This window comes from Metarhizium brunneum, chromosome 6 (genome assembly GCF_013426205.1).
Source record: "Metarhizium brunneum chromosome 6, complete sequence".
Classification (NCBI taxonomy): domain Eukaryota; kingdom Fungi; phylum Ascomycota; class Sordariomycetes; order Hypocreales; family Clavicipitaceae; genus Metarhizium; species Metarhizium brunneum.
In genome coordinates this window covers 1,436,191-1,457,843 of record NC_089427.1, presented here as the reverse complement: position 1 = coordinate 1,457,843, position 21,653 = coordinate 1,436,191, and the positions used below count along the sequence as shown (strand labels likewise).

Below are 21,653 nucleotides of genomic sequence, written 5' to 3'. Positions count from 1 at the left end.
GTACACGGTCAAAAACTGCTTCATTTGAGCATGGCCATGGTGACATCTGTGATCGAAGAGAGTCTATTATACACGCTGTCTATTATACATTGCTCTCCATATGCCAGCCACACGAGGCCTCATTCACGACTTGGGCGCCAACACATCTAAACTACCCATCTCCCCCGCCGCATCCATCAGAACCTCTCTCCTCTGCTTATCCGTCCCCTCGAACCAGAACTTTCTTTGCAAATACTCATACAGGGCATCCCCTCTTCTTTCGCCCTCCAGCTTGCTCACATCCCCTTCCGCCCACGCCAATAACTCGTTATCCAGTGTCCTCTTGACCAGAATAAGACGCTTTCTCTGCGACGCACTATCCCACGATAGTTTTGTCGTGCCAAGCACAAGTTCCACGACTAGCGTCTCTGGGGGTGAGAATTTGAATACTTGTTTCAGGGCGGCGAGCGCCACAAGGAAGCCTGCGTTGTCTTTGAGTCGGCGAAACGTATGGAGAATTTTACGCGCGAGCTGGCCGTCCATGCCGTCTGGTTCGAAAACGGATTTGAACCCGACAGTTTCGGAAAATAGTTGCCGCGTGGATATGATTTCTGCCGGCAGCGAAGACGGAGAGATGACGTGGAGCCTGTTTATGGGGAGAGTTTTCCACAGGGCGCTGAATGTATAGGGATCGGGGGAGATGCCGCGTTGCGTGACGAGGGAGCGGTACAGCTCAAGTGCGTCTTTGGGCTGACCTGCCTGGAGGTATGATTCGAGGAGCTGATTCATCATGAAGGCGTCTGGGCTGATTTCCGACTCGCGAAAGGCGTCCCAGAGGGATTCCATGCGGGCGTGTACTTCACGCAGACGGTAGTTCTCTGCCATGAGAGAAAAGGTTTCGAGCGTTGCTCGCGGCCAGGAGGCAATTGGCTCTGGTCCGGCCGGTGACGCAGCCCGCGACTTGACGAAACGGATACGAGATTCAATCATTTCCCACGCAAGTCTGTCTGCGTTTTCTAGATCAGTTGCACCCCCGGATCTCTGCCATGCACCAATGAGACCATTGAGATGAATGGGAGACGCGGCCACACCCTTTTTGCGCATAAACTCCACGACGCTGAAAGCCCCGTTGAGATCTCCAGCGCCAATCAGCCGTTTGAGCCATTTGCCCAAGAAGAACTTATTGGCCACGACCGACGGCATGTACTTTTGCTTCTTCAGGTCGATCTCTCCGTCGCTCATCATGTCGACGAATGCGAACAGGGCATTTTCGGTCTGATTTGTTGTTAAAAAGTATGATATAACCTGATCGTAGTCGGATAGCCTCATTTCCTTGTCTAGCAACTCTCGCATCCTTCGATACGCAGTCCACGCCTGCTCTTGGCTTTTCGGAGTTGCTTGTTCAGACCATGTTCGAATAAGAGGCAATAATATGCGTGGATCCATGCGCTTGCTCAACAGTATGTTGGCAGCCCGCTCGGCCTGATCCAAATCACCAGCCCGACAGAATATCCGGACACCGAGTTCCCAGTAGTCTTGGAATGTTTCGGCCTTTTCGTCTCCGAGAGTGCTGACACAACGTTTCCAATTTTCAATCGCCTTTGCTTCCCAGCCGTCGACAAAGACTGCCTCAATTGTGACGAGTTGCTGCGACGGGCTGAGTGTCACTCTGGCCTCGCTCATGTCTCTCGCGAGTAACGAGACGTGAGCTAATCGGTGAATGTTGATGGATTCGTCGGCAGAAAGGACTGTCCAAAGCAAGTCCCACACGTTGATAGGAACATGGCCCCAACTACGAGCTAGTGTGATTCTCGCCGCGTGATAGGCCTTGTACACTGCTGATACGGTGTTCTTGGTGAGCCCATTTTCGCGACGGGATTCTCGAAAAGCTCGTGCTAGAATCACGTTGAGCCTGCTAATCTTTTTGCGTTGATTTGGTGTCCAGGGCTTCTCGGAGATTTGAGGTAGGGCGACCCGAGGTCTCCAGTCATGATCGCTCAGGGGCAGATTCCTCAAGTCCCTTTGTAGCTCCTCTAGTACTTCTTTCGGCAAGTTGGAGCCTGCACTCTCAATTTCGGCGTCGATTGATTTCGTATATGCCTCCATCCTTTCCATCATCTTTTCCAAATCCCTAGCAGATTCGACGCTACTCACGTCGCCGCCAATCTCACGCAGCACAGCTTGAAATGCATCCTTTTCTTCCTTTGACCCCAAACTGGCTTGTATATCTCGGAGGGCCTCCTTCAATTCGGAACCGTCTAATTTTCCCACGGAGTCATCGAACGCCTCGCCGTTTGGTACCTCGCTTCGCTTATGCCCGTCTTGTTCGAAGAACCGTACCGAGAATCCTTGGCTGTCTTCGTTGTTTCTTGACTGTTGTTGCAAATCTTTGATGCCCTGGAGGTATTGCCCCAGCTCAGACTTGGTGGGACGTCTCGAAATCGAAGCATGATTTCGAGAAGGCTGCTTTGCCTCGGTCTTTGGGGGAGCTTGTGAGCTGTACGCAGCAACTCTCGGCGGCACTATCTTTTGCCGAATGGCAAGCAGGCACGTTCGACATATCGGGCTATTTCGGCTCTGTAAGTCGAAGAGCAGTGGCCTGCCAGGCATGCTGTCGGCGAATCGTACCCAGTGATGGGTTGGAGGTGTGAGTCCCCGAAAGCCTTTTCAGAGCGTCTCCCCTAGATACCTTGACTATTTGTCGAGAATCAAAGCTTCGCACTATCGATAAGATTGACATTGGCCGACAGGGACGTGGACAGTCTATTTGCCAGATAGCATCCACCACCTGCCTCTTTGAAACTAAGTGGAGACGAGATGGCAGAAAATTAATTTTTTTGTCAACCACCCATACGTACAATGTACTTGGAGATATCCCCGGTAAAGGTAGAAAACGGGAAAATCAGGGCATCATGTCGAATTCTCCAGAGTTCCTGCGGTTCACCGGCCACCGATCATTCACCAAGCGTCTCACACTCTCCACCCTAACCGGCCGACCAGTACACATATCCAAGATCCGAAGCACATCCCCCACCAACCCGGGCCTGGCACCACACGAGATATCTTTTCTCCGACTTCTCGAAGCCATTACCAATGGCAGTTCTATGCAAATCTCCTACACCGGTACAACCATAACCTATCACCCGGGCCTCATCACAGGCGTAATTGCCGGCCAAGGCGCCACCGACGGGGATGTCCTCGTGCACAAGATTCCCGACACCTGCACTCGCGGCATCACATACTTCCTCCTCCCACTATGCCTCCTGGCTCCCTTCTCAAAAGCCCACATGAATGTACGCTTCTCCGGTGCTGGCGTCATCACATCCGCCACGGAAACAGGCGACGTTTCCGTCGACACCTTCCGAACAGCCATCCTCCCTCTTTTTGCGCTCTTTGGCATCCCGCCCGTCCGGATCGAACTGCGAGTCCTGCAAAGATCATGCGCGGGACCCGGTGGCAAGGGGGGAGGCGGGTGCGTTGAGCTCCGGTTTGCGAGTCAAGTTAGGCTACCAAAGACGCTACACCTGAACCGCAGCCCGGGGCGAATAAAGAGAATACGTGGGGTGGCATACAGCACAGGAGTATCCGCCTCCAATAACGGGCGAATGATTCACTCTGCCCGTGAGGTTCTCAACCCTCTGGTGGCGGACATACACGTCGCGGCGCAATATGATCAGGCGCCGCTGGTGCCTACCGGCGACAAGGCCGGTAGCAAACGTCGACTAGGAATTGGGTTTGGCCTGAGTCTTGTTGCCGAATCGAGTGCGGCCGGTATTCTCTACTCGGCTGACGTGGTGGTTCCTCCGTCGGGCGGCATGGTTCCAGAGGATATTGGCAAGAAGTGTGCGTATCAGCTACTGGAGGCGATTGCGGAAGGCGGTTGCGCCACCCAAATATCAGCGAGCGCCATGCTGATACTCATGGCGATGGGCTCAGAAGATGTTGGTCGGTTAAGAATAGGAAAGAAAGTTCTGGCGACGGAGGATATGGTTTCCCTGGCGCGGGACTTGAGGACATTTGGTGCCAGCAGTTGGGGCCTGAGAGACGTGGAGGATGACGAATCCGGAGATATTATTGTTTCAGTCAAGGGAACAGGTGTTGGTAATGTGGGCAGAAAGATAGCCTAGACGGCGTCAATGCCACGTTGGGTCTGGAGTTCAATGGCGAAAATCTGCAAAATAAAGTAAAATACTATTATTTCCAACCACCAGGCCACAAATCTATCTATTTGGTCGTATTGCAGCAGACTGGGCAATGACCGCCCTTCTCCTCGCCTGTAGGGTGGCCAATGTCGCCCCGTAACTTATTGAACGGAGCGAATGTGCCGCTGAACGCTCAAGATCGCCAGCAGCAGACAAGACTGATTGTACAATGTAATACTCGCCGACCACCGCATTCCCAGAGTTCATTATATCCGCAAGTTGCGCCCTGGATGAGCCCTCGCTCGTGCTCTCTCGCAGCAATGTCTCCGCCTCACCAGTCTGCTCACCCGCCTCTCCCGCTTGGTGAAACCCGTTGCGCTCGCGCATCTCGACGCCTCCGCCATCGTCTACACTAGCAGCAGCAGCAGCGCTATTTTGGGCATGCAGCGATACCCCTCGCTCCTCGGCATCCAAATCTTGTATTGAGCGCACCGCCGCCTCCAACTCCTCGGCGATTTCAGGCAATATCGGCCGAAACGTCCTCAACATGACGCGGAGCTGCTCTCGTTGCGTATGCACCGTCAACATGAGGCACTGAATGGCAAGAATAGCAAAGTCGGCCAGCAAGTAGTATATTCTATACGTTGGGGGCCGTTGCCCGACGAAATCAATGACAAGCCCGCCGTGTTGGTAGCCGCGGTGGAAATCAGGTCCCCGTGGCAGCGATGTAAAGAGGTGCAGGAAGATGCATATGAAGTTTGGGATAACGACGAGAAGAACGTGAACCCTGCTGGCAGGCATGAGGAAGGGAAAGGCCTCGTCTTTCGGAGTAAGGTACATGTATTGGCCGATTGCGCGAAGGAGAAATCGAAACATGGAGCACCTGAGCAGTTAGCATCGCAGGCAGCCAAGAGACAAGGGACGTTTCCGGGCATATACGGACTCCATATAATACAGGCCGCTTAGTTCGGCAAAAGCGAGTAAATCCAGCGTCTTGAGTAGATGTGTCACAAAGGACAGCTTCTTGGCAAGCCCGGGATTACGGTCCTTTTTGGCCTTCCTCCTGCGCCGACGCCGCGAGCGAGACTGCGGCCCGCCGTCGTTACCATCTACATCGCCATCTGCATCTGCGTCTGCATCCGCATCTGCATCCGCATCCGCGGCCCCAGGCTCTGACTCGGCATCGGTTGCCGTGGGAATCGGTATCGTATCGTAGTCTTCTATCTGTCGCGATGACGGGATTTCGGCAGCTGGGGCGGGCGAGCTTGACGTATCATCATGGTTCATAGTCGTCTCGTGTACGTCATCTACAGTGACTGAGCAGGCACTGCATTGAGGCAGCTCACGTTTAAACGGAGCAGGTCATGAGGCGAAGCTCTACAATGCGGATCTGAAGTGTGCGCTTGTGGTAGCGCTACTTCATGTACGCATGCGCGAGCGCTTGACGTTGGGAGAGAGATGTTGACGAAGCCTTGTGCCAATAAGCTGGCGAAGCTTTCGAGGCTCTACGGATGAATAACAGGGCGCAGCACTGTCGTACGGGCCGTTGGATCAATACTAAATCCGGCCAGGCGTCTTGTTGCGGTGGGCGGTGGGCAGTGGCCAGTGGGACACGTGCGCTGGCGGCAGACTAATCGCTGCGTACTCTGTCGTACTCTTGACATACAACGTCCTTTCCCCAACCAAACCTGTCTATGTTTGCTTTCGGCCTCCACGAGCTGCCTTGACTGATAGACGCAGTAAATACATTACTACTCACTGGTAAAGCTCTCATCAGCGTCGTTGAATTACATCAAAGAGGCTGCCAACGCAGCGCCATAAACCACATCTAGCTGCCGAGGACTGGAGGATCCAAAACCCACGCTGTGCTTCCTACTACTCCACGAATAAGTTTGTCACTGGCCAATGTCGGTGTCATTCGCATTAAAGAGGTATTCTTAGTCGGCGGTGCAATCGGTTGGTTGTGCTCCATCACTCGATACCGCTGCGCCGATGCAGCTTATCGCATTCCAATGTTTATTGGGAGACATAAAGACTGACTGGAAGCACAAACAAATGCAAGTTGGCGGGGGATGTTTCAACAAAAAATGCAGGCTGCGAGTTTCAAAAACACAGAAGCTACCTTGGACGGCAAGATCATTATTGGACTCCTGAATATTTGACTTGCCGTAGATGTCACTCTATTTTCAAGCATTCGTTGTCGCTGATACGCGTTGCAGTTAACACATCAGCAATGCCATGATAAGACACCAGTCGTATGGTTGGATTCAATGAAACAAGTTGCAGTCGATAGATATCATCGGTAACCAGTCCGCTGATGTTGCAAACCACTACTGGGCCTCTCGTGCCTCCAGTCTCTAGAATCCGATCTGCAGCCACCTCAATACCGCTCGTTTTTCTTCCTTCCATCCTTTTCTTGTCTTTTTTTTTTTTTTGGAATGCCAATGTGACCTATTCCAATATTTGAAGCGGCCCTACAGGGTGTCAATACCAGTCCACCGCTCCTCATAAAGGGTGATCTTTACTACTAACCTTGAGCAATCTGGCAGACGGAATAGTTTCAAGCCGTAGCAGCCTCCTAGACCTTGGCAGCCTCCTCCTCGCGCTGCTCCATGAAGCTCAGGCCGGGAATATTCGCGCCATGGCGTCGTCCAAACTCCTGCTCCCTGTCCCTCTTGTCAATGCGCCTACCATGGTCAATGGGTGCAGGACCATCAAACGCCATGACGGCGACACTCAAGGCAGCAATAATGACAGCGACCTTCATATTTATTCAAACTGTTGATTGAATTGTTGAAAAAAGGACTGGTACGTCGAGAGAAAGCACACTATCATCTGGGCGAGGGGCCAACTAGGCTATCCTTATATCTCCATGGCGCGCCCAACAGACAAATGAAGCCGCCAACCGAGACATCATTCATTCCAGGGCGAGAGAAGCCGTATCACAGCTGAGATGTCTGACCTGGCCGTCTGATAATCTATTTTAAGTGCAATCCACCCAATTGCGAACTGCGTGGGACCGGTAATTCTGGCTGGCCTGGGTTCATTGTTACCTCAATTAAGCAGGGCTGCATGAGACGACTCGAATTGTGTGAGACGAGAAAGGCTAGACTAGACTATCGAGGTTATTTGGTGGCGTTGACGATGGGCGATGCACACTGCACTGCACCAGACACCGTTCAGCCTCTTGTCAAAATAAAGCTATCGACTCGGAGCGGATGACAACATTTATCTTCACTCCGTGATTACATTTGACGTTGATGCCCCCGGCTGTGTGGGTCATGCAAGTGCCGCCGTCACCAGGGCTGTTGACTGTTTATCGAACACCCAAGTCACCACATGCATCAACCCCACAAAGTGCCCACTCCGGCGATTTGGTTTCAGTGAATGGGTCCCCATGGCTACAATCGGGGTCCATTTCAACGGGACGTCATGCCATGACGCCCACGACCCCGATCATCAGGGAACATGGGACATGCCGCAGAGCAAAAGACGTCGAAACCATCGGCTCGATCTGGGGCCCCAAATCACGAATCGAACTTCCAGGAGGGCCAATCGACGCCTTTGGTCGTCATTGCAGGTCCCCACAGGTCCCTGACCTTTCGTCGTGGCATATCTGACAAGACGCGGCCCATCAACGCTTCACCCTCTCTCTGCCTGGGATATGGAATGCCATCGGACAACAACCATGACCGCAATCACCCAAGGCCAACCCAAGGCCAATGACGCTGACAAACTCGCCCAGCCTGCCCGTGGAACGTCGCGATCCCAAGCACACCACTGCAACGGCCGATCGCACCAGGAGAAGGGAAGAAAGGAGGGGCCGTGAGGTGATGTGCAAAATCCCATTTGATGCTTTCCTGCTGTGGCTTCACCACCGACACAACGTCATTGGACCAGTCCGCCGCTTTGGAGTCGCACTTCCCCCTCCCTCTCACCAACAGCTCGACCTCTGTCTGACCTTTGACTTTGGACGAGACCTATTGTAGATTCCCGAAATGCCATCTGCTCCGCTTTTCGAAGCGTCCTGGTGCCTCCCCTCTTCCCTCGCCAGGAGCTTGCCCTTTGCCTGTCGATGCCATTGAATGTAGTATTAAAAGGGCAGCTTGACCCCTCATTGCCTTCAAATCATCCGTCCCTGCCGTGTCTCGCGTCTCGTGCTTCCCTACCAGCTTGAGCCCATCTACCATCAACCAAACAAGAACCTATTCTTCATTTCCCATCCACAACAGAGGTGAAATTCCTAGCCATCATGAGCGAACCAAACCAGACTTCTCCCACCACCACCAGCGGCAACGCCCCTCGCCGACGAGTAAGTCACCGTCTTGCATCACTCCTCGCAGCTCGCAGCTCGCCCGAGCTTTGCTTTTTCTGTTTCTTGTTTCCCCCCTTTGTTTCTTTTTTCTTTATCTGTCCCGCCATCAGTGTGCTAACACGACGCCACAGAGCTCCGGCTGGATGCCAGCATTCGAATCCCTCCAGCAGCAGAAGAACAACCAGGATGCTGCTCGTCGCCAGAGCATGTCCGATCAGCAGGCCAAGGGCGGCATCTTTAGCCAGTTCTTCCACAAGTATGTTCATCGCCCTTTTGTTATTCGCGCGCTGTCCCTTTTTGTGTGATGGCAACTCATTGACAAGATTTTCACAGTAACTTTGGCCGGGATACAAAGTAAAAAAACAAGAAAAAAACAAGAAAAGAAAAAACATTAGCTTTCATACGTCGTCGTACCGCGATTGACTGGGCGCAGTGAAAATGGCTTTGTTTTCTTGATGTATATTAGGCTGGGTGTCTGGGTGAGGCGGCTTCTGCATGGTTCAGTGGTTGGGGTTTTATTGTATCGAGTTTGCGATTACCTATGAAATCGTGTAATTGAGTATTGCAACAAGTTGAGTGTGCCGTTAATGTCACGCGAGGTCTTGTGTGATTTTGCGACATCGTACGATCCATATGCAGCCACTGGTGTGACCCGTTGATTTGCATCGCCAAGTAGCGACACCGAGTGCAATCCAGACATGTATTGTATCTGTCTATATCAAACATGTCAATCAATGCAAAAGACATAAACGCCATGACAAGGCTAATCGACGCTTTTTGAAAATCAACGCCTATATTCCAGGCTACAATCCCGTGCAAACTCCACTAATGCGGTCATGTCTTGACCATGAAGATCTGCGCAAGTTCGTTAGCAAAACACAACCTGCCCAGACGCTGGCATCTTGCCGCAATAAGCACGAAACTAACCTGAGCCAAGGCCTTGGTGTCCAGCACCGCCTGCTTTTTCTGAGCAATAAACCGTGATCGAACAAAATTGCGACTCCCTCTCGGTGTTGAAGTTCCCGTCCCGCTCCCGGTAGGCGTTGAAGTGCCCGTAGTTACTGTAGACGTCGGAACAGATGCCGTAGCTGAATTTGAATCACCCCCCTCTGCCTCCTCCGTCTTGCGTTTCTTCTTGTCCTTTTTAGATCTTTTGGAGTCGGTCGTCGACCCGTCTTCCGCCTCGGAACCCGGCTTTGACTTGGACTTGTCCTTCTTGGACCTCTTCTTTGATCGCCCTTCCTCATCGGCCGTGTTGTCCTCGGCTCCCGCAGCTGCAGCCAGCTTTTTAGCCCTCCGCTCCTCTTTTCTTCGCTTCTTCTCCTTCTTCTCGGCATCTGCTGCGTGCGCTGATTCCGGCTCGCCCTCTTCCAGATCCCCTGCCTTTCGCTTCTTGCTCTTCTTGTCCTTTTTGGATTTCTTGCCTCTTTCGTCGACTTCGGAAGTGGGCGTCGACTCCTCCGACGTGGACTCTACTTTGATTTCATCGCCGACCAGCAATCCGCCCCGAATGAACCGCATGGGGCCCCATTTCGCCTCTACATACCGGTTCGTTTTGACCACCAGCCGCGCTTGCCTCTCGTCCTCGACAGACTCTTCTGACCTGCCATTCAACCGACTCAGAAGATCAGAAAAGACATCGAGGCCTGTGACTTCGTCCTCCTTGGCCTTGTTGTAGCCGAGGCCCTTCATGTCGTCTTTGAGAGCCACGCGAATGTATGATGCGTTGGCGGCAGTGTGCAGCTCAGAGTGAGCCGCATCTTGCGCTCCGAGGAATTGTCCGGGTTCCCATCCTTGGGCGCGTAGAATCTTCTGTCCGAACGTTTTGGTGTCTCGAGTCCATTTTGTGTTGTTGGGATCTTTGCTGATTCTTGATCGACTAATGCACCATTGAAAGTCAATTTTTTTTCTGCTTTTCTCAGGAGAGGACGAACAGAGTATAACGCAACATACCTCTGTTTTTCGGCGAGAAGACCCATTTTGACAGCTATTTGCTGCAACAGGCCAAGTCTCAATGTGCTGATTAGGATGCAGACCGGGGCGGCTAGAGAAAAAAAAAATACCAAGTTATTGTCGTGAGCGGGCGGGAGGGCGCTCCATATCAGGGCCCTTATCGTGATTGGTGATTGGCCCGGCCACAACCGAATGGCCCCACAGTTGTTGCCAGCCGCAGGGTTGAGAGAGTGATAGAAAGCAGCAATGTCTTCAGCACCGAGAAGTTGATTAATTCAGCACCCGTGTCACCTATTTTATTGAACGGCCAAGGTCAAAAGGCAAACCATTTGTATACTATTGGAATTAAGATCCTCGGGTAGAATATGGTAGATAGTTCGCGTTGCTGTGCTAGATGGAAAAAGGGCCGGTACATGAACCACATCACATCACAATGAGCGGTTCATCACAACGCGATCACAATATCAAGCGTTCTAATATCATCAAAATTTCTGCTGGAATACATGTTTACTTACATCCACGACCTAGCTAGCGCCTGATTTAAAGAAAAGAAAAAAAAAAGTCAAAAACCCATCGCCATTGCAAAGTTTTCAATCTGCTGTGCCAAGATGACAGAGACGCGACCCGCAAGATAAGTCAAAGGCTTGCTCCCCCATCGTATTAAAACAAAAGGCGCCGTCCCCGCCGTTTCTTTGGGTCCCAGACCTGCAATCTGTCGTGAAACCTATCGTTTTGGAGCCGCTTGTGGGATAAAAAAAAAGGAAGATTTTTGGTAAAGCAAACACTCAGTAGTTGAGTTCACTCCCACCACCGCCAGAGACGTGATCTAGGTCTTCGTAGCTCTTTAAGCTACGGCCCTGCACGGCTTCGCGAGGACCGCCCGCCGCACCGCCAGCACCGTCTCCCCAGCGCGATCCGCCGGCACGGTTTCGGCCTCCATCAAACCTGTTGCCTCGACGGTCATATGGGCCCGTGCGATATTGCCCTCGGTTACCCATACCACCGCGACGGATTGGTCCGCCTCCTGAGCGCTCATCGCTCATTGGGTTCCAGCTGCCTGCTTGCATACCAGCAAACATGGGTGGAAAGTTGCCTCCAGCCATAGGGAACCCGGGCATACCCATCATGCTATTCATTGAAAAGTTTTGCAGATTGAAGCCCCGAGGAGTTCCGGTGGCGTTTTGCCCGTTTGCGGGCGGGAAGTGTCCGTTGGAGTTGGCATCCGTCCTAGAAGGCGCAATGTGTGCCGGGTCCATGACATAGGCGTTGATGAGCTCAAACTGTCACAAAATCAGTATTCATTTCGAAATAGAGGAGGATGGACTGGATATGTAGTTGACAAACCTCTTGTTTCATGCTATCCAGGAAGTCGGCGTGCCTCTTCTCGACATGTTTCTTCCAAAAGTGCTCTTCTTTGAAAAGCTTGGTGCATTCTGGAGCTTTGCAGCGCCACTTGTGCTCGTCCTCTTGCTTTACGTACTTGGCCAGCTCTTCTTCCACTGCTTCGTCAACTGATCGCCCGCCAAGTTTGCGCATGTCGACTGTTTGCGGCTCCAAGATTTGCATAATTTTGTCCTCAAACGTCTTGACCCAGTTGTACGCCCGGAGCAGTTGCTGCTCCGTCTTGTTTGAGGTGTTGCGAAACTTTTTATCGCCCTCTGCAGGCTCAGGATCGGCTTCTTCTACATCAGCCGTCTTCTTTTTCTCAGGGAACGGCTCGCCATTGGCGCTTGCACGAGCTACAGATCGCGCAGATGAAGATAAGGTGCTTCTGGGTCGGCGAAGATGACCCCCTGGACATTTTCGGGTAAGCTCGTGGACGGAATCGCTCTCAAAGACACAGAAGAAACAAAAGTTGAACACGCGACGCAGATACTCAATCAAGAGATCCAGTTGCTTCTTCTTGATGAGCATGTCCTCATCATCGGCCTCGTCGTCAATGGCGCCATCTTCTTCCTCCTCCTCCTCCTCCTCACCCACCATGCCATCTTCATCATCCATTGCTTCGTCTAGAACGATTTCCCGTTGCTTCTTCACTTTCTTGGCAGGCGTAGGCGGAACGGCTGGTTGAAGCCGGCCGGTATTGCGCAGGTCGTCAACCTTTTCCTCTACCTTGAGAATGGCCTGGAAGTCTGAGCCAAAGTCTTCTTCAAATTTGTTGACCAGCCGTTGGACTAGGAGCAGATCTCGCTCAATGCGTTCGGGAGCGGAAAAGAGATCCCACAATGCCTTTTTCCTTGGATTATTGGGAGGGTTGTGAACGCCGACATGGCATACAAAGTCGCCTCGCACTTCATCCTTGACAGTCTTGCCATTGACTGCCTCGAGTGCCTTTTCCGCGGTTGACACTGGCTGTGGAGTTGTTGTATCCACTTCGCCGTCGTCGTCCTTTGGATCCATCCGATCTGTTGGGAGGGATGTCTCAGAGGATGGGTGAAGCATCACCCAACCAATACGGTGATATCTCTTGCTAGGATTGGGATCAGAGAGTGACAACCATTTAAAGCCGCCCTCTTCCTCCCCGAGGTTTTCCTTGCAAAAAGACTCTAAATTTTGTCGACTGACATGAGGTGCAATGGTCTTGATCAGTAGAGTAGGCTGGAACTGGTTCTCGTCGCGGATATCAGCCCCGTTCGCCGGAAGGAGATCTCCGACGCCCAGAATCTCGTTGCTCGCGGTGGCTTCGCCCTCCTCCTTCTCAACAACACCGCCAGATCCGTTGCTCTCAGCCTTGGGCAACCCTTCCAACGAAAACTCATCAAAGGTTCCTGTCTCAAGATCCTGCTCCCATTGGCTATAGGCGCCGCGCCGAATTTCGTTAAGCTTATTGCGAAGCTCGTCGCGAATCTCAGGCACATATCTCTCTTTGAACCATTGCTCCTTTTTGTGTTCCGAAACAAATGAACGCGCCATCTTTGCTTGTAGCTCTTCCTTGTAGGCGTCGTATGCAGCTTGAATTTTGGCCTTTTCCTTTTCGCGCTCTTCCTGCGACTCGCGAGCACCACGTGGTCTCTCTGGTTCACGTCTGCGACCAGTCCGGGCCCGTTCCTTGTCATCCTTGATTTTTTCATTCATTCTCCACCATTCTCCAAAATACGAGAATCCCACCTGGTAGGGTAGGCGAGCTGGATCGGCGAGAGGATTGACCGTCACACCGGGGGATGCAGTTTCTTGTCCAGGTACATAGCGGTCGATGTTTGCCGGTGGTGAACTTATTCGTCGACGATCGTCTCTGTCTCTATCTCTGTCTTCTCGGCGAGACCGTGGCTCGTACCGGTCTACTCCAGGAGATCGCGATCGTCTGCGATCTCTTCGATCATTGCCTGTGATTGGAACAAAGTTAGTTGGTGCCGAATCTTTAAATAGAAAACGACGGACAAGGATTGCCAAACAGGCAATCACAGCATTCTATGCAAACAATCAATCTTACCCGGAGATCGTCCGCGATAAAAGGTGTCAGATCGCTCGTCCCGAGTTCTCGACTCATCTCGGCCCCAAGTCCGATCTGATGGTGATCTAGCCGAGGAGTCTCTGTACGTGCTGTAAGAATCCATTGCTACCAACAATGCTGCCGCCGAGTAAGCCGGACGTCGGCTTTTGACCTAGAAATCTGGCTTTGCCTCGGTTCATCCGACGATATAACGTATCGGAGAATGGTCGTTGAGGACACGATTGAAACGTTTGCCTGCGGTTGTGGCGACACGGCGACGGTTAGAGAACACATCTTAACAATAGGTGCAAAGAACAATAATTTAAGAGGCTAAGACACGAGAGGGAATGCCAAAGAAGGCCAAAGGAAAGATAGTAGCTAAGATCCCTCGCAGCACAGAGTGGCAGGAGGACAAAAAAACGAAGAGAAAGCGACCAATGGTCAGGGAGGATGAATCGGGTTTGGGTGGTTGGTCGACGACGATGGGGTGGATTGGCAATTGAAGCGACGAGGAGATAGGGGATCAATAAACGCAACCAAGAAGGGGGGATAACGAACTGAATTCAATGAGCACGGAAATCTGAAGCCGGCGATGCCGCGCTGATGCTTGCTTGCTGAATCGCTCTTTGGGGACGAACAGCAGCTTTGCACAGTGAAGGAGGTTGGAAGAGGCTCAATCGGAGAAGCGTGGGTGGAGCTCAAGTGCTGTCAACTCTTTCTCACCTCCCAGTCGGCTCAAGTCGCGCCTTCCTGTTGGCGACGTTGACGCCTCGGCCACCTGCAGCTCAACGACGGATGCAGACTGGTGCGAGAGTCCCAGAAATGCACTGTATGGACAGGCGTAAGAATAGCGGGGACTCACAGTCAATTAACAGTATGCAATCGCCATCCTCATTCCAGCCAATGAGAGCATTCTTTTCTTGGGTGAGGGAGGTGGCGACCTCCGCAACGGCGGCGGCGCCCGACAATGCTCTTCTGTGTGGGGAAACGATCCAAGATAAAGGGAACGGCTCAACTTCCCCAGATCCTGTATTTCTTCAGGATATTCGGAATGTACACGATATTCGGATCGACCATGCCTCTAAGGTATTTAGCCAATTCTGTCTCATGTAGGCTACTGGCTTTGGGGTCATGAGACTTCGACACGTCCAAACTTCAAGTATACGACCAACCACACTCAACCGTCGTGTTTTTAAACGAAGACTGCTGCTGGTTGTTTGATCCAAGCCATATCGACTCTTCTTGTATTGCCGCCTTCGGAGCCTACCATTTTCGCGTGGAAATGACGGGCTTGCCTACTGTCACCAGTGGTTACAATGTCGCGGTGGAGGAATTCCGTGAGCAGGAGTACCCCATGCTAAAAGGTAAACACTTATACGCGATTACATTCATCAGTGGGCATTCTTCTTACGATTGTGCAGACTCTGTCTATCTGGATCATGCGGGATCTACGTTGTGTGCCAAATCTTCAATGGATGCTTTTGCACAGGAGATGACTTCAACTCTCTATGGCAACCCTCACTCTGGCTCATGGTCATCGCAGCTTTCCACATTACGTATAGACGACATTCGATTACGATTACTACGTTTTTTCAATGCGGATGCGTCCGAGTACGACTTGGTCTTTGTTTCAAATGCCACAGCAGGTGTCAAACTCGTGGTCGAAGCCATGAGAGCGCTCCCGGAGGGCTACTCATACGCTTACCATCAAGCATGTCACACCAGCTTGGTAGGCGCCAGGGAAGACGCAAGACTGAGCATATGCGTTGATGACGTTGACATGGGTTCATGGCTGCGGGGCGAAGATCCATTCCCGTCCACCGGCCCGTCTTCAGCAACCCTCTTTGCCTTTTCTGCCCAATCTCATATGGACGGGCGACGGTATCCCCTATCGTGGCCGAGAGAACTTAAAGATAATTCGGATGGCAAATCAACACCTTTATTTACCCTCCTTGATGCAGCTTCGTTTTCTGCTACATCTCGACTAGACCTCAGCTCGCCTGATTTCGCTGCAGACTTTGTAGTTCTCAGCCTGTACAAAATATTCGGGTTTCCCGATTTGGGAGCACTAATAGTTCGACGTTCCGCAGAATGTATTTTTGACCGGCGGCGTTATTTCGGCGGCGGCACAGTTGATGTGGTCACTTGCAAGAAGGAGGAGTGGCATGCGAGGAAAACCCAGTTTCTTCACGAACGCCTGGAAGACGGCACACTGCCATTCCACAATATCATAGCCCTGGACTCAGCAATGAAAATGCACTCCAAGTTATTCGGCTCCATGGATCAAGTCGGCGCACACACTTGTTCCCTGTCTCTGCAACTATTCGATGGGCTGGAAAGCTTGCGACATGGCAATGCTGTACCAGTGTGCGTCATGTACACCCACCGTCCAGATCCTGCCGACTTACTAGGAACGGGTCCAGTAGTTTCGTTCAACCTAAGGAACAGCGCAGGCGGTTGGGTTAGCTTGGCAGAAGTCGAAAAACTGGCCATTCTTCATAAGATTCATATTCGAACGGGCGGTCTATGCAGCCCGGGAAACATAGCCGCTGCTTTGGGTCTAGAACCATGGGAGATGAAGCGAAATCTATCTGCAGGAATCCGATGTGGTGCTGATAGCGAGCTTATGAATGGCAAGCCTACTGGTGTTATTCGAGCAAGTGTGGGCGCCATGAGCACCAACTCTGACATTGAACGATTCCTCGAATTTGTAAAGGAGTTCTTTGTTGAAGAGCATCCTACGCTCGTATCACCCAGCGAGAAGACCGAGAAAAAACTCCAAGAGCCACCCAATTTTCGAGTTAAATCCATCACGGTCTTCCCAATCAAAAGCTGCGGTGGCTATGTTGTACCGCCAGGTGTGCAATGGGATGTGAAACCTGAAGGACTAGCGTGGGATCGTGAATGGTGTCTAGTTCACCCAGGCTCAGGCCAAGCACTCAGTCAGAAACGCTACCCCAGGATGGCACTCTTCCGCCCAACACTGGATTTCGAAAAGGGTTCCTTGCGGGTGACATATGACGGAACAGGCAGCGACGTGGGCCTACCAGAGGTTCAGATCCCACTATCCGCGAACCCATCCTTGTTTGGCGAGGAATCTGAACGAGTGTCCTCCCAAGTTTGTGGAGAGGAAATTTCTGCTCAAGCATATATTTCGCCCGAAATCAACGACTTCTTCTCCCAATGCCTAGGCGTTCCGTGTGTGCTAGCAAGGTTCCCTGCTGGCGGTCGTGGCCTCACGAGCCGTACCGTCAAGGCACGCATCCAGAAACACCAACATACTAAACTGCTGTGCACGCTACCTGGCTCGTTTCCTGATATTCCGTCACCCCCAGACTCTGACACAGAACAGCCTACTGAGGGCAAAATACTACTAGCCAATGAGAGTCCGATTCTGCTAGTAAACAGCAGTAGCGTGGATGCCCTGAACGACAATATCGTTAAGAGAGGTGGCACGGGAGTCCCAGATGATTCCTTCAGAGCAAATATAGTCATTGAAGCGGACCAAGGGAGCAAGCACACTGCCTATTCGGAGGATACCTGGAGCAAGATCCGCATCGGGAGCCAAGAATTCAAGCTGCTCGGCGCCTGTCGACGATGTCAAATGGTCTGTGTTGACCAAACATCCGGTATCAGAAGGCAGGAACCGTTTTCAACGCTGGCAAAGACCAGGAGGATTGATGGAAAGGTGTATTTTGGAGTGCACATGAAACATGAGCCTAGGCCTAGAGATGTGCGCTTGGTGAACCAGTCACCTACAATTCAGGTCGGAGAGGCTGTTACTGTTGACGGATGGATACCATGATTACAACGACTGACACCAACGACGAACTTTGTATAATTATAAATGTATGCAACAATATCTCCTGGCCATCATCTTGCACGGCATGTATAAATTATTCTGGGTGGGGGAATCATTTGCCAGCGTGATAATAGAGGTGCATGGAAAATGAAAGGGTCTCGAGCTTTCGCCGTCTTGTGATCTTGTATTTGATGTACAAGTATTACGATGTCGATTTCAATACCTGCAGACGCAACGTGGTTAGCTCGTATCAGTCAGCACTATGCGAACACTTACGAGAATGATTCCAAGTGAAACCAAACCTCAGACGCCCCAGTGTGTCCACTCAGAATACGTTGCTGTTGTGCTGCCGCCTCACTTGCAACGTCGTACACCATTCCGGCTGGTCCACAGACTGCAATGCCAACAGTGCCAACAGACTGCTGGAGTGACGCCTCCCTAACCGTGGCTCCTGTGTCAGGGCGTCCACGGAAGACCTTGATGCCAAAGAGGGAGGTAGTTGAGTCAGCAGATGACTGTACCCTTGGCTCCTCTTTACCCCTCTCCTCATCACTACTCGAAGACGTGGTTCTTGATACTGGAATTCCCACGGCCGTATCATACGTTTCATAGAGAAGTATACTTACTCCAGGAAACTCGGTTGCTCCAGAACCGCGCTGTCGCTCTGCAACACGCTGCAACTCCTCGGTATACCATATTCGCATTTCCACATCCTTAGTGGCCAAGACGACCTTTAATTCACTTGTAGAGTTGGAATCACGCCGACTCAGCCAATCCTCAATAAGAGGGAAAGTAAATGAAGACCCAGAGCCGCCTGCGATGAGTATCGTGCGGTCAAATCCCTTATACCAGCGCCCGGGCAAACCTCCATATGGACCATCCAAGAGGACTCTGAGGCTAGCATGTTCCTGTTTCTGAGCCATGCTAGCTAGTCGATTGGTCAAACCTCCCAGTGGTTTAAGGTAAAAAACCATCTCGTTGTGCTGAGTACCCTTTAAAGGAGCTGAACATATGGTAAACGGGTGCGCTGTGACGGAGTGAAGGCCGCCTGTTAGAAAACGGAGATATGCATGCTGGCCTGGCTTCCACTTGGATTTTGTAAGGACAGTGATGCGCAACGATTGGGGAGACTCCATACTGAGGATGGCAGTGCGTCCAATGCCATGCTTCAAAGTCCTGGCCAGGGCGTAGAACAGACTACTCAAATAGATGACTCCAGCGGCAATGAAGTAGTCCCAAGATGTCAGGCGGAAACTACAGTGGAGGAAAAAGAAAACCAAGAAGACGGCTGCAAAAAAGTAATGCGTCGACTTGAAGAATTCGTACCACTTATTTCTGTTAGGAATTCGTCAGCGCGGGCAACTGTTGCAGTGCTAACCGATGATATGCGTACCGAATCCAAGAGACGGACATGAATGTTAGCCAGGCTTGGGCTATGATGGCAACCACACCGGTTAGCCATACGCCTCCTGTGCGAAAGGCGGTGGTCAAATCGCCTTTGTCACGGTGGTAGACGATGAAAGGAAATGTGTGGATGAGGGCCAGTACCAGCATCGCCCAGCTAACCCAACTATGCCATGTGTTTAGTCTCTCGGTTGATATACCGGTCAATGCAGTAACCATGCTGGCTTTGGCCCCGAAGGCGAGTATAAACGGCATGCAGGCCAAAGCCATCCACCCAGTCCGCGTAGCGATAGGAGGCGAGTTTCCATAGCGAGCGTCAGTTGGCCAGTAGTACGGCCGGGGTCCCAAGGTCAGCGCTGAAAAAAAGACGACGCCGATTGCCGCGAGGAGAAGGACTCCAAGAGACTGGGAGTACCAACTACCAATTCGCCAACTCTTGTAAGATAGGAAGCGAACAGCCGACACGCAGCAGCGCCATGATTTTCTCTGGGTTATCATGGTAGCCGGACTAAAGTCCGAGGCAAATCTACCAACGGTAAATACTGTTATGGCAGATACGAAAAGATATACCACGGGGAGGCAGTAAACCAGATCCGCCTCGTACCTGAGATATGGTCAGTAAATAAAGGTTTGAGAGGAGAAGACAGGTTGATGTCAAGTAGCCGACTTACCAGAATACCCAGTAGCTATTTTTTAGGACACATTGATCCGGCTTCAGAGTGCAGGTTCCCGGATTTCGAGAGGAGTGAAACTGTATTGGATTATTCAGTATTGGCAGAAACGGCGTTGAAGACATGCCCGAGGAGGCCATTCGCGGGGAGGCCATGCCAACAGAAGTCATCTCAGAAGAAGAAGCCATAACGGGATGTGTCGTCATGGTGCGTCCCAATTCAATCCCCTGGATAAAACCTGAGCCTGGAACACGATGGTTTACGTTAGGCAGAAGGGTGTAGGAGAAAGAATGGCAATGACACTGGAGACGGCGGCAGACGAGCGGAACAAAGTGAAGGCAAAGCCGGTACAAATAGATAACCTACCGGGCTCCCATAGAAAATGAAGAAAACAGATGAAGACGTTACTTTTGTAATTAAATATAGGCAGTATATAGGACCGAATGTGAATGCATCATGGCCCCCTTTGACATGATACAGTTATGCACGGCGTGGTACCAAGCTTGATACATAATCAGATCGTGTCATGGCACCGTTGGCGCCATACCTTGTAAGTCCATGCAGATGGCGAGGCAGTGATCAAAACATCCGAAACGTTCTCTACACGAACTCACTTTGCTCATGGCCAGTCATGGAAGGTGATGCCGTCCAGGGGCCCCAAAATATGCGCATATTTGAGCATCTTCCATTACCTAAGCTTGGTTTGAGATGGCACGGCCGAGAACCTGCCAGACACACGGGGATCATAGGGGCCTGGGTTGCAACACTGCCCAGGTCAAAAATTGAATGTATTGGACGACAGTTTAATGTGACACGGCTGCGTTCTGCTGGGAGCCAGCTGGAGTCGAAGATCTGGGCTTGCTGAAGATGACGCAGTTGCGCAAGTTTGTCCTTCCGCTGAAACACTCGAAGAAAAGCGAAACAAGCTGCATTTGTGCTTGTTGAACCGGAAAAAGAGTAGATTGCCCAAGCCCAACGAAGAATTCATGGAGATCAAAGGGCTATCCGCATTGCTGCTCATGGCTGCTGTGTGGCGGCGTTCCGCTCGCGAAGGATGATTTCATTATGCTGAGATCGAATTTAACATTAGGTTGGGCTTCCGCCGGGTGGCGCCTGCCCACCGAGATGGTGCATGACACCTTCCATATTTTGACTTATGCCGACTTTCTCCATGCCATTCAATGTTGCGTTTTGATTTCATCTCCTTGCAATACATTTCTAAGGCTCCCTGTGTGGGAGATTGGCGCATTTAATAAGAATAGCCACACATCCGCATCGTCAACGCTTGTTAGTCTGTGGATGTCGTGATACAGGGAAACGCCTCCCCCCAAAGCAACTCATCACTGGCGGACCGTGAAACAGCATGAGGACCAACCCGAACAGGCCGTGATTGCAAGCTTATTTCCCGTCTATCTCCGTTACAATTGCCAAGATGGAGATGCATGCTCAGATGGGTCATTCGCGAGCGTGTTGTCACAGTTGTCACTATCCCCCACGGAGACCATGTAAGTCAAGGTCAGGAATCGCGTGGGGAATGGCTACGCTGCATTGTGCGGTACACACGCAACTGACGACAAAAGATAGAGCTAAGGAGCCGCACGGAGTACGATGCCCGTATCTCAAGACGACTATTTCAATATACACGTGGTTGAACGAGGTCTCCTACAAGCAACTTGGTACAAGGAGATGCACCATCATGGTCCTGGAGTATTCGACATTCTCCTTTGGAAGAAGGCAAAAATTGCACTATTCAGCAATCACAGAACACACTGGCGGTGTTTGCAGCTAGCTCAACACACTACGTTACTTTATCCGCAAGGGAAGGCGACTTCCCAATCGCAGTTCGATTTGACAATTTCCGTGACATAGAATACAAGGGAGAAAGAAAACTGGTAACTTACCTAGCAGTCTATTTGGGTGCATTCCCCCCACTGAATTTTTTACCATGCAAGATAGG

General features: G+C 51.5%; 9 protein-coding genes across 9 annotated transcripts; 3 read left to right on the top strand and 6 right to left on the bottom strand.

Annotated features, from left to right (window-relative positions):
- Window positions 1-123: 123 nt before the first annotated feature.
- Window positions 124-2,589, bottom strand: G6M90_00g097970 (uncharacterized protein; the record flags this gene model as incomplete). The annotated part of the gene is made up of 1 exon (XM_014691060.1): window positions 124-2,589. The coding sequence occupies one exon, from the start codon at window positions 2,587-2,589 to the stop codon at window positions 124-126; it is 2,466 nt and encodes an 821-aa protein (XP_014546546.1).
- A 302-nt stretch (window positions 2,590-2,891) lies between these two features.
- Window positions 2,892-4,106, top strand: RCL1 (RNA 3'-terminal phosphate cyclase-like protein; the record flags this gene model as incomplete). The annotated part of the gene is made up of 1 exon (XM_014691061.1): window positions 2,892-4,106. The coding sequence occupies one exon, from the start codon at window positions 2,892-2,894 to the stop codon at window positions 4,104-4,106; it is 1,215 nt and encodes a 404-aa protein (XP_014546547.1).
- Window positions 4,107-4,199: 93 nt separating this feature from the next.
- dsc4 (DSC E3 ubiquitin ligase complex subunit 4) lies at window positions 4,200-5,408 on the bottom strand (the record flags this gene model as incomplete). The annotated part of the gene is made up of 2 exons (XM_014691062.1): window positions 4,200-5,004; window positions 5,065-5,408. 2 exons carry the CDS (start codon window positions 5,406-5,408, stop codon window positions 4,200-4,202), a joined length of 1,149 nt encoding a protein of 382 aa, XP_014546548.1.
- Window positions 5,409-6,699: 1,291 nt separating this feature from the next.
- Window positions 6,700-6,888, bottom strand: G6M90_00g097940 (uncharacterized protein; the record flags this gene model as incomplete). Its single annotated transcript, XM_066131536.1, has 1 exon — window positions 6,700-6,888. The coding sequence occupies one exon, from the start codon at window positions 6,886-6,888 to the stop codon at window positions 6,700-6,702; it is 189 nt and encodes a 62-aa protein (XP_065987719.1).
- A 1,485-nt stretch (window positions 6,889-8,373) lies between these two features.
- G6M90_00g097930 (uncharacterized protein) lies at window positions 8,374-8,741 on the top strand (the record flags this gene model as incomplete). Its single annotated transcript, XM_014691063.1, has 2 exons — window positions 8,374-8,433; window positions 8,568-8,741. The coding sequence occupies 2 exons, from the start codon at window positions 8,374-8,376 to the stop codon at window positions 8,739-8,741; spliced, it is 234 nt and encodes a 77-aa protein (XP_014546549.1).
- A 529-nt stretch (window positions 8,742-9,270) lies between these two features.
- PXR1 lies at window positions 9,271-10,415 on the bottom strand (the record flags this gene model as incomplete). The annotated part of the gene is made up of 3 exons (XM_066131535.1): window positions 9,271-9,291; window positions 9,364-10,315; window positions 10,390-10,415. The coding sequence occupies 3 exons, from the start codon at window positions 10,413-10,415 to the stop codon at window positions 9,271-9,273; spliced, it is 999 nt and encodes a 332-aa protein (XP_065987742.1).
- A 759-nt stretch (window positions 10,416-11,174) lies between these two features.
- On the bottom strand, window positions 11,175-13,943 carry ZNF (Zinc finger protein; the record flags this gene model as incomplete). Its single annotated transcript, XM_014691065.1, has 3 exons — window positions 11,175-11,669; window positions 11,734-13,712; window positions 13,820-13,943. The coding sequence occupies 3 exons, from the start codon at window positions 13,941-13,943 to the stop codon at window positions 11,175-11,177; spliced, it is 2,598 nt and encodes an 865-aa protein (XP_014546551.1).
- A 1,158-nt stretch (window positions 13,944-15,101) lies between these two features.
- Window positions 15,102-17,624, top strand: hxB (Molybdenum cofactor sulfurase; the record flags this gene model as incomplete). The annotated part of the gene is made up of 2 exons (XM_014691066.1): window positions 15,102-15,183; window positions 15,241-17,624. The coding sequence occupies 2 exons, from the start codon at window positions 15,102-15,104 to the stop codon at window positions 17,622-17,624; spliced, it is 2,466 nt and encodes an 821-aa protein (XP_014546552.1).
- A 269-nt stretch (window positions 17,625-17,893) lies between these two features.
- Window positions 17,894-19,902, bottom strand: FRE7_3 (Ferric/cupric reductase transmembrane component 7; the record flags this gene model as incomplete). The annotated part of the gene is made up of 3 exons (XM_014691067.1): window positions 17,894-18,956; window positions 19,015-19,629; window positions 19,697-19,902. 3 exons carry the CDS (start codon window positions 19,900-19,902, stop codon window positions 17,894-17,896), a joined length of 1,884 nt encoding a protein of 627 aa, XP_014546553.1.
- Between the last annotated feature and the right edge of the window lie 1,751 nt (window positions 19,903-21,653).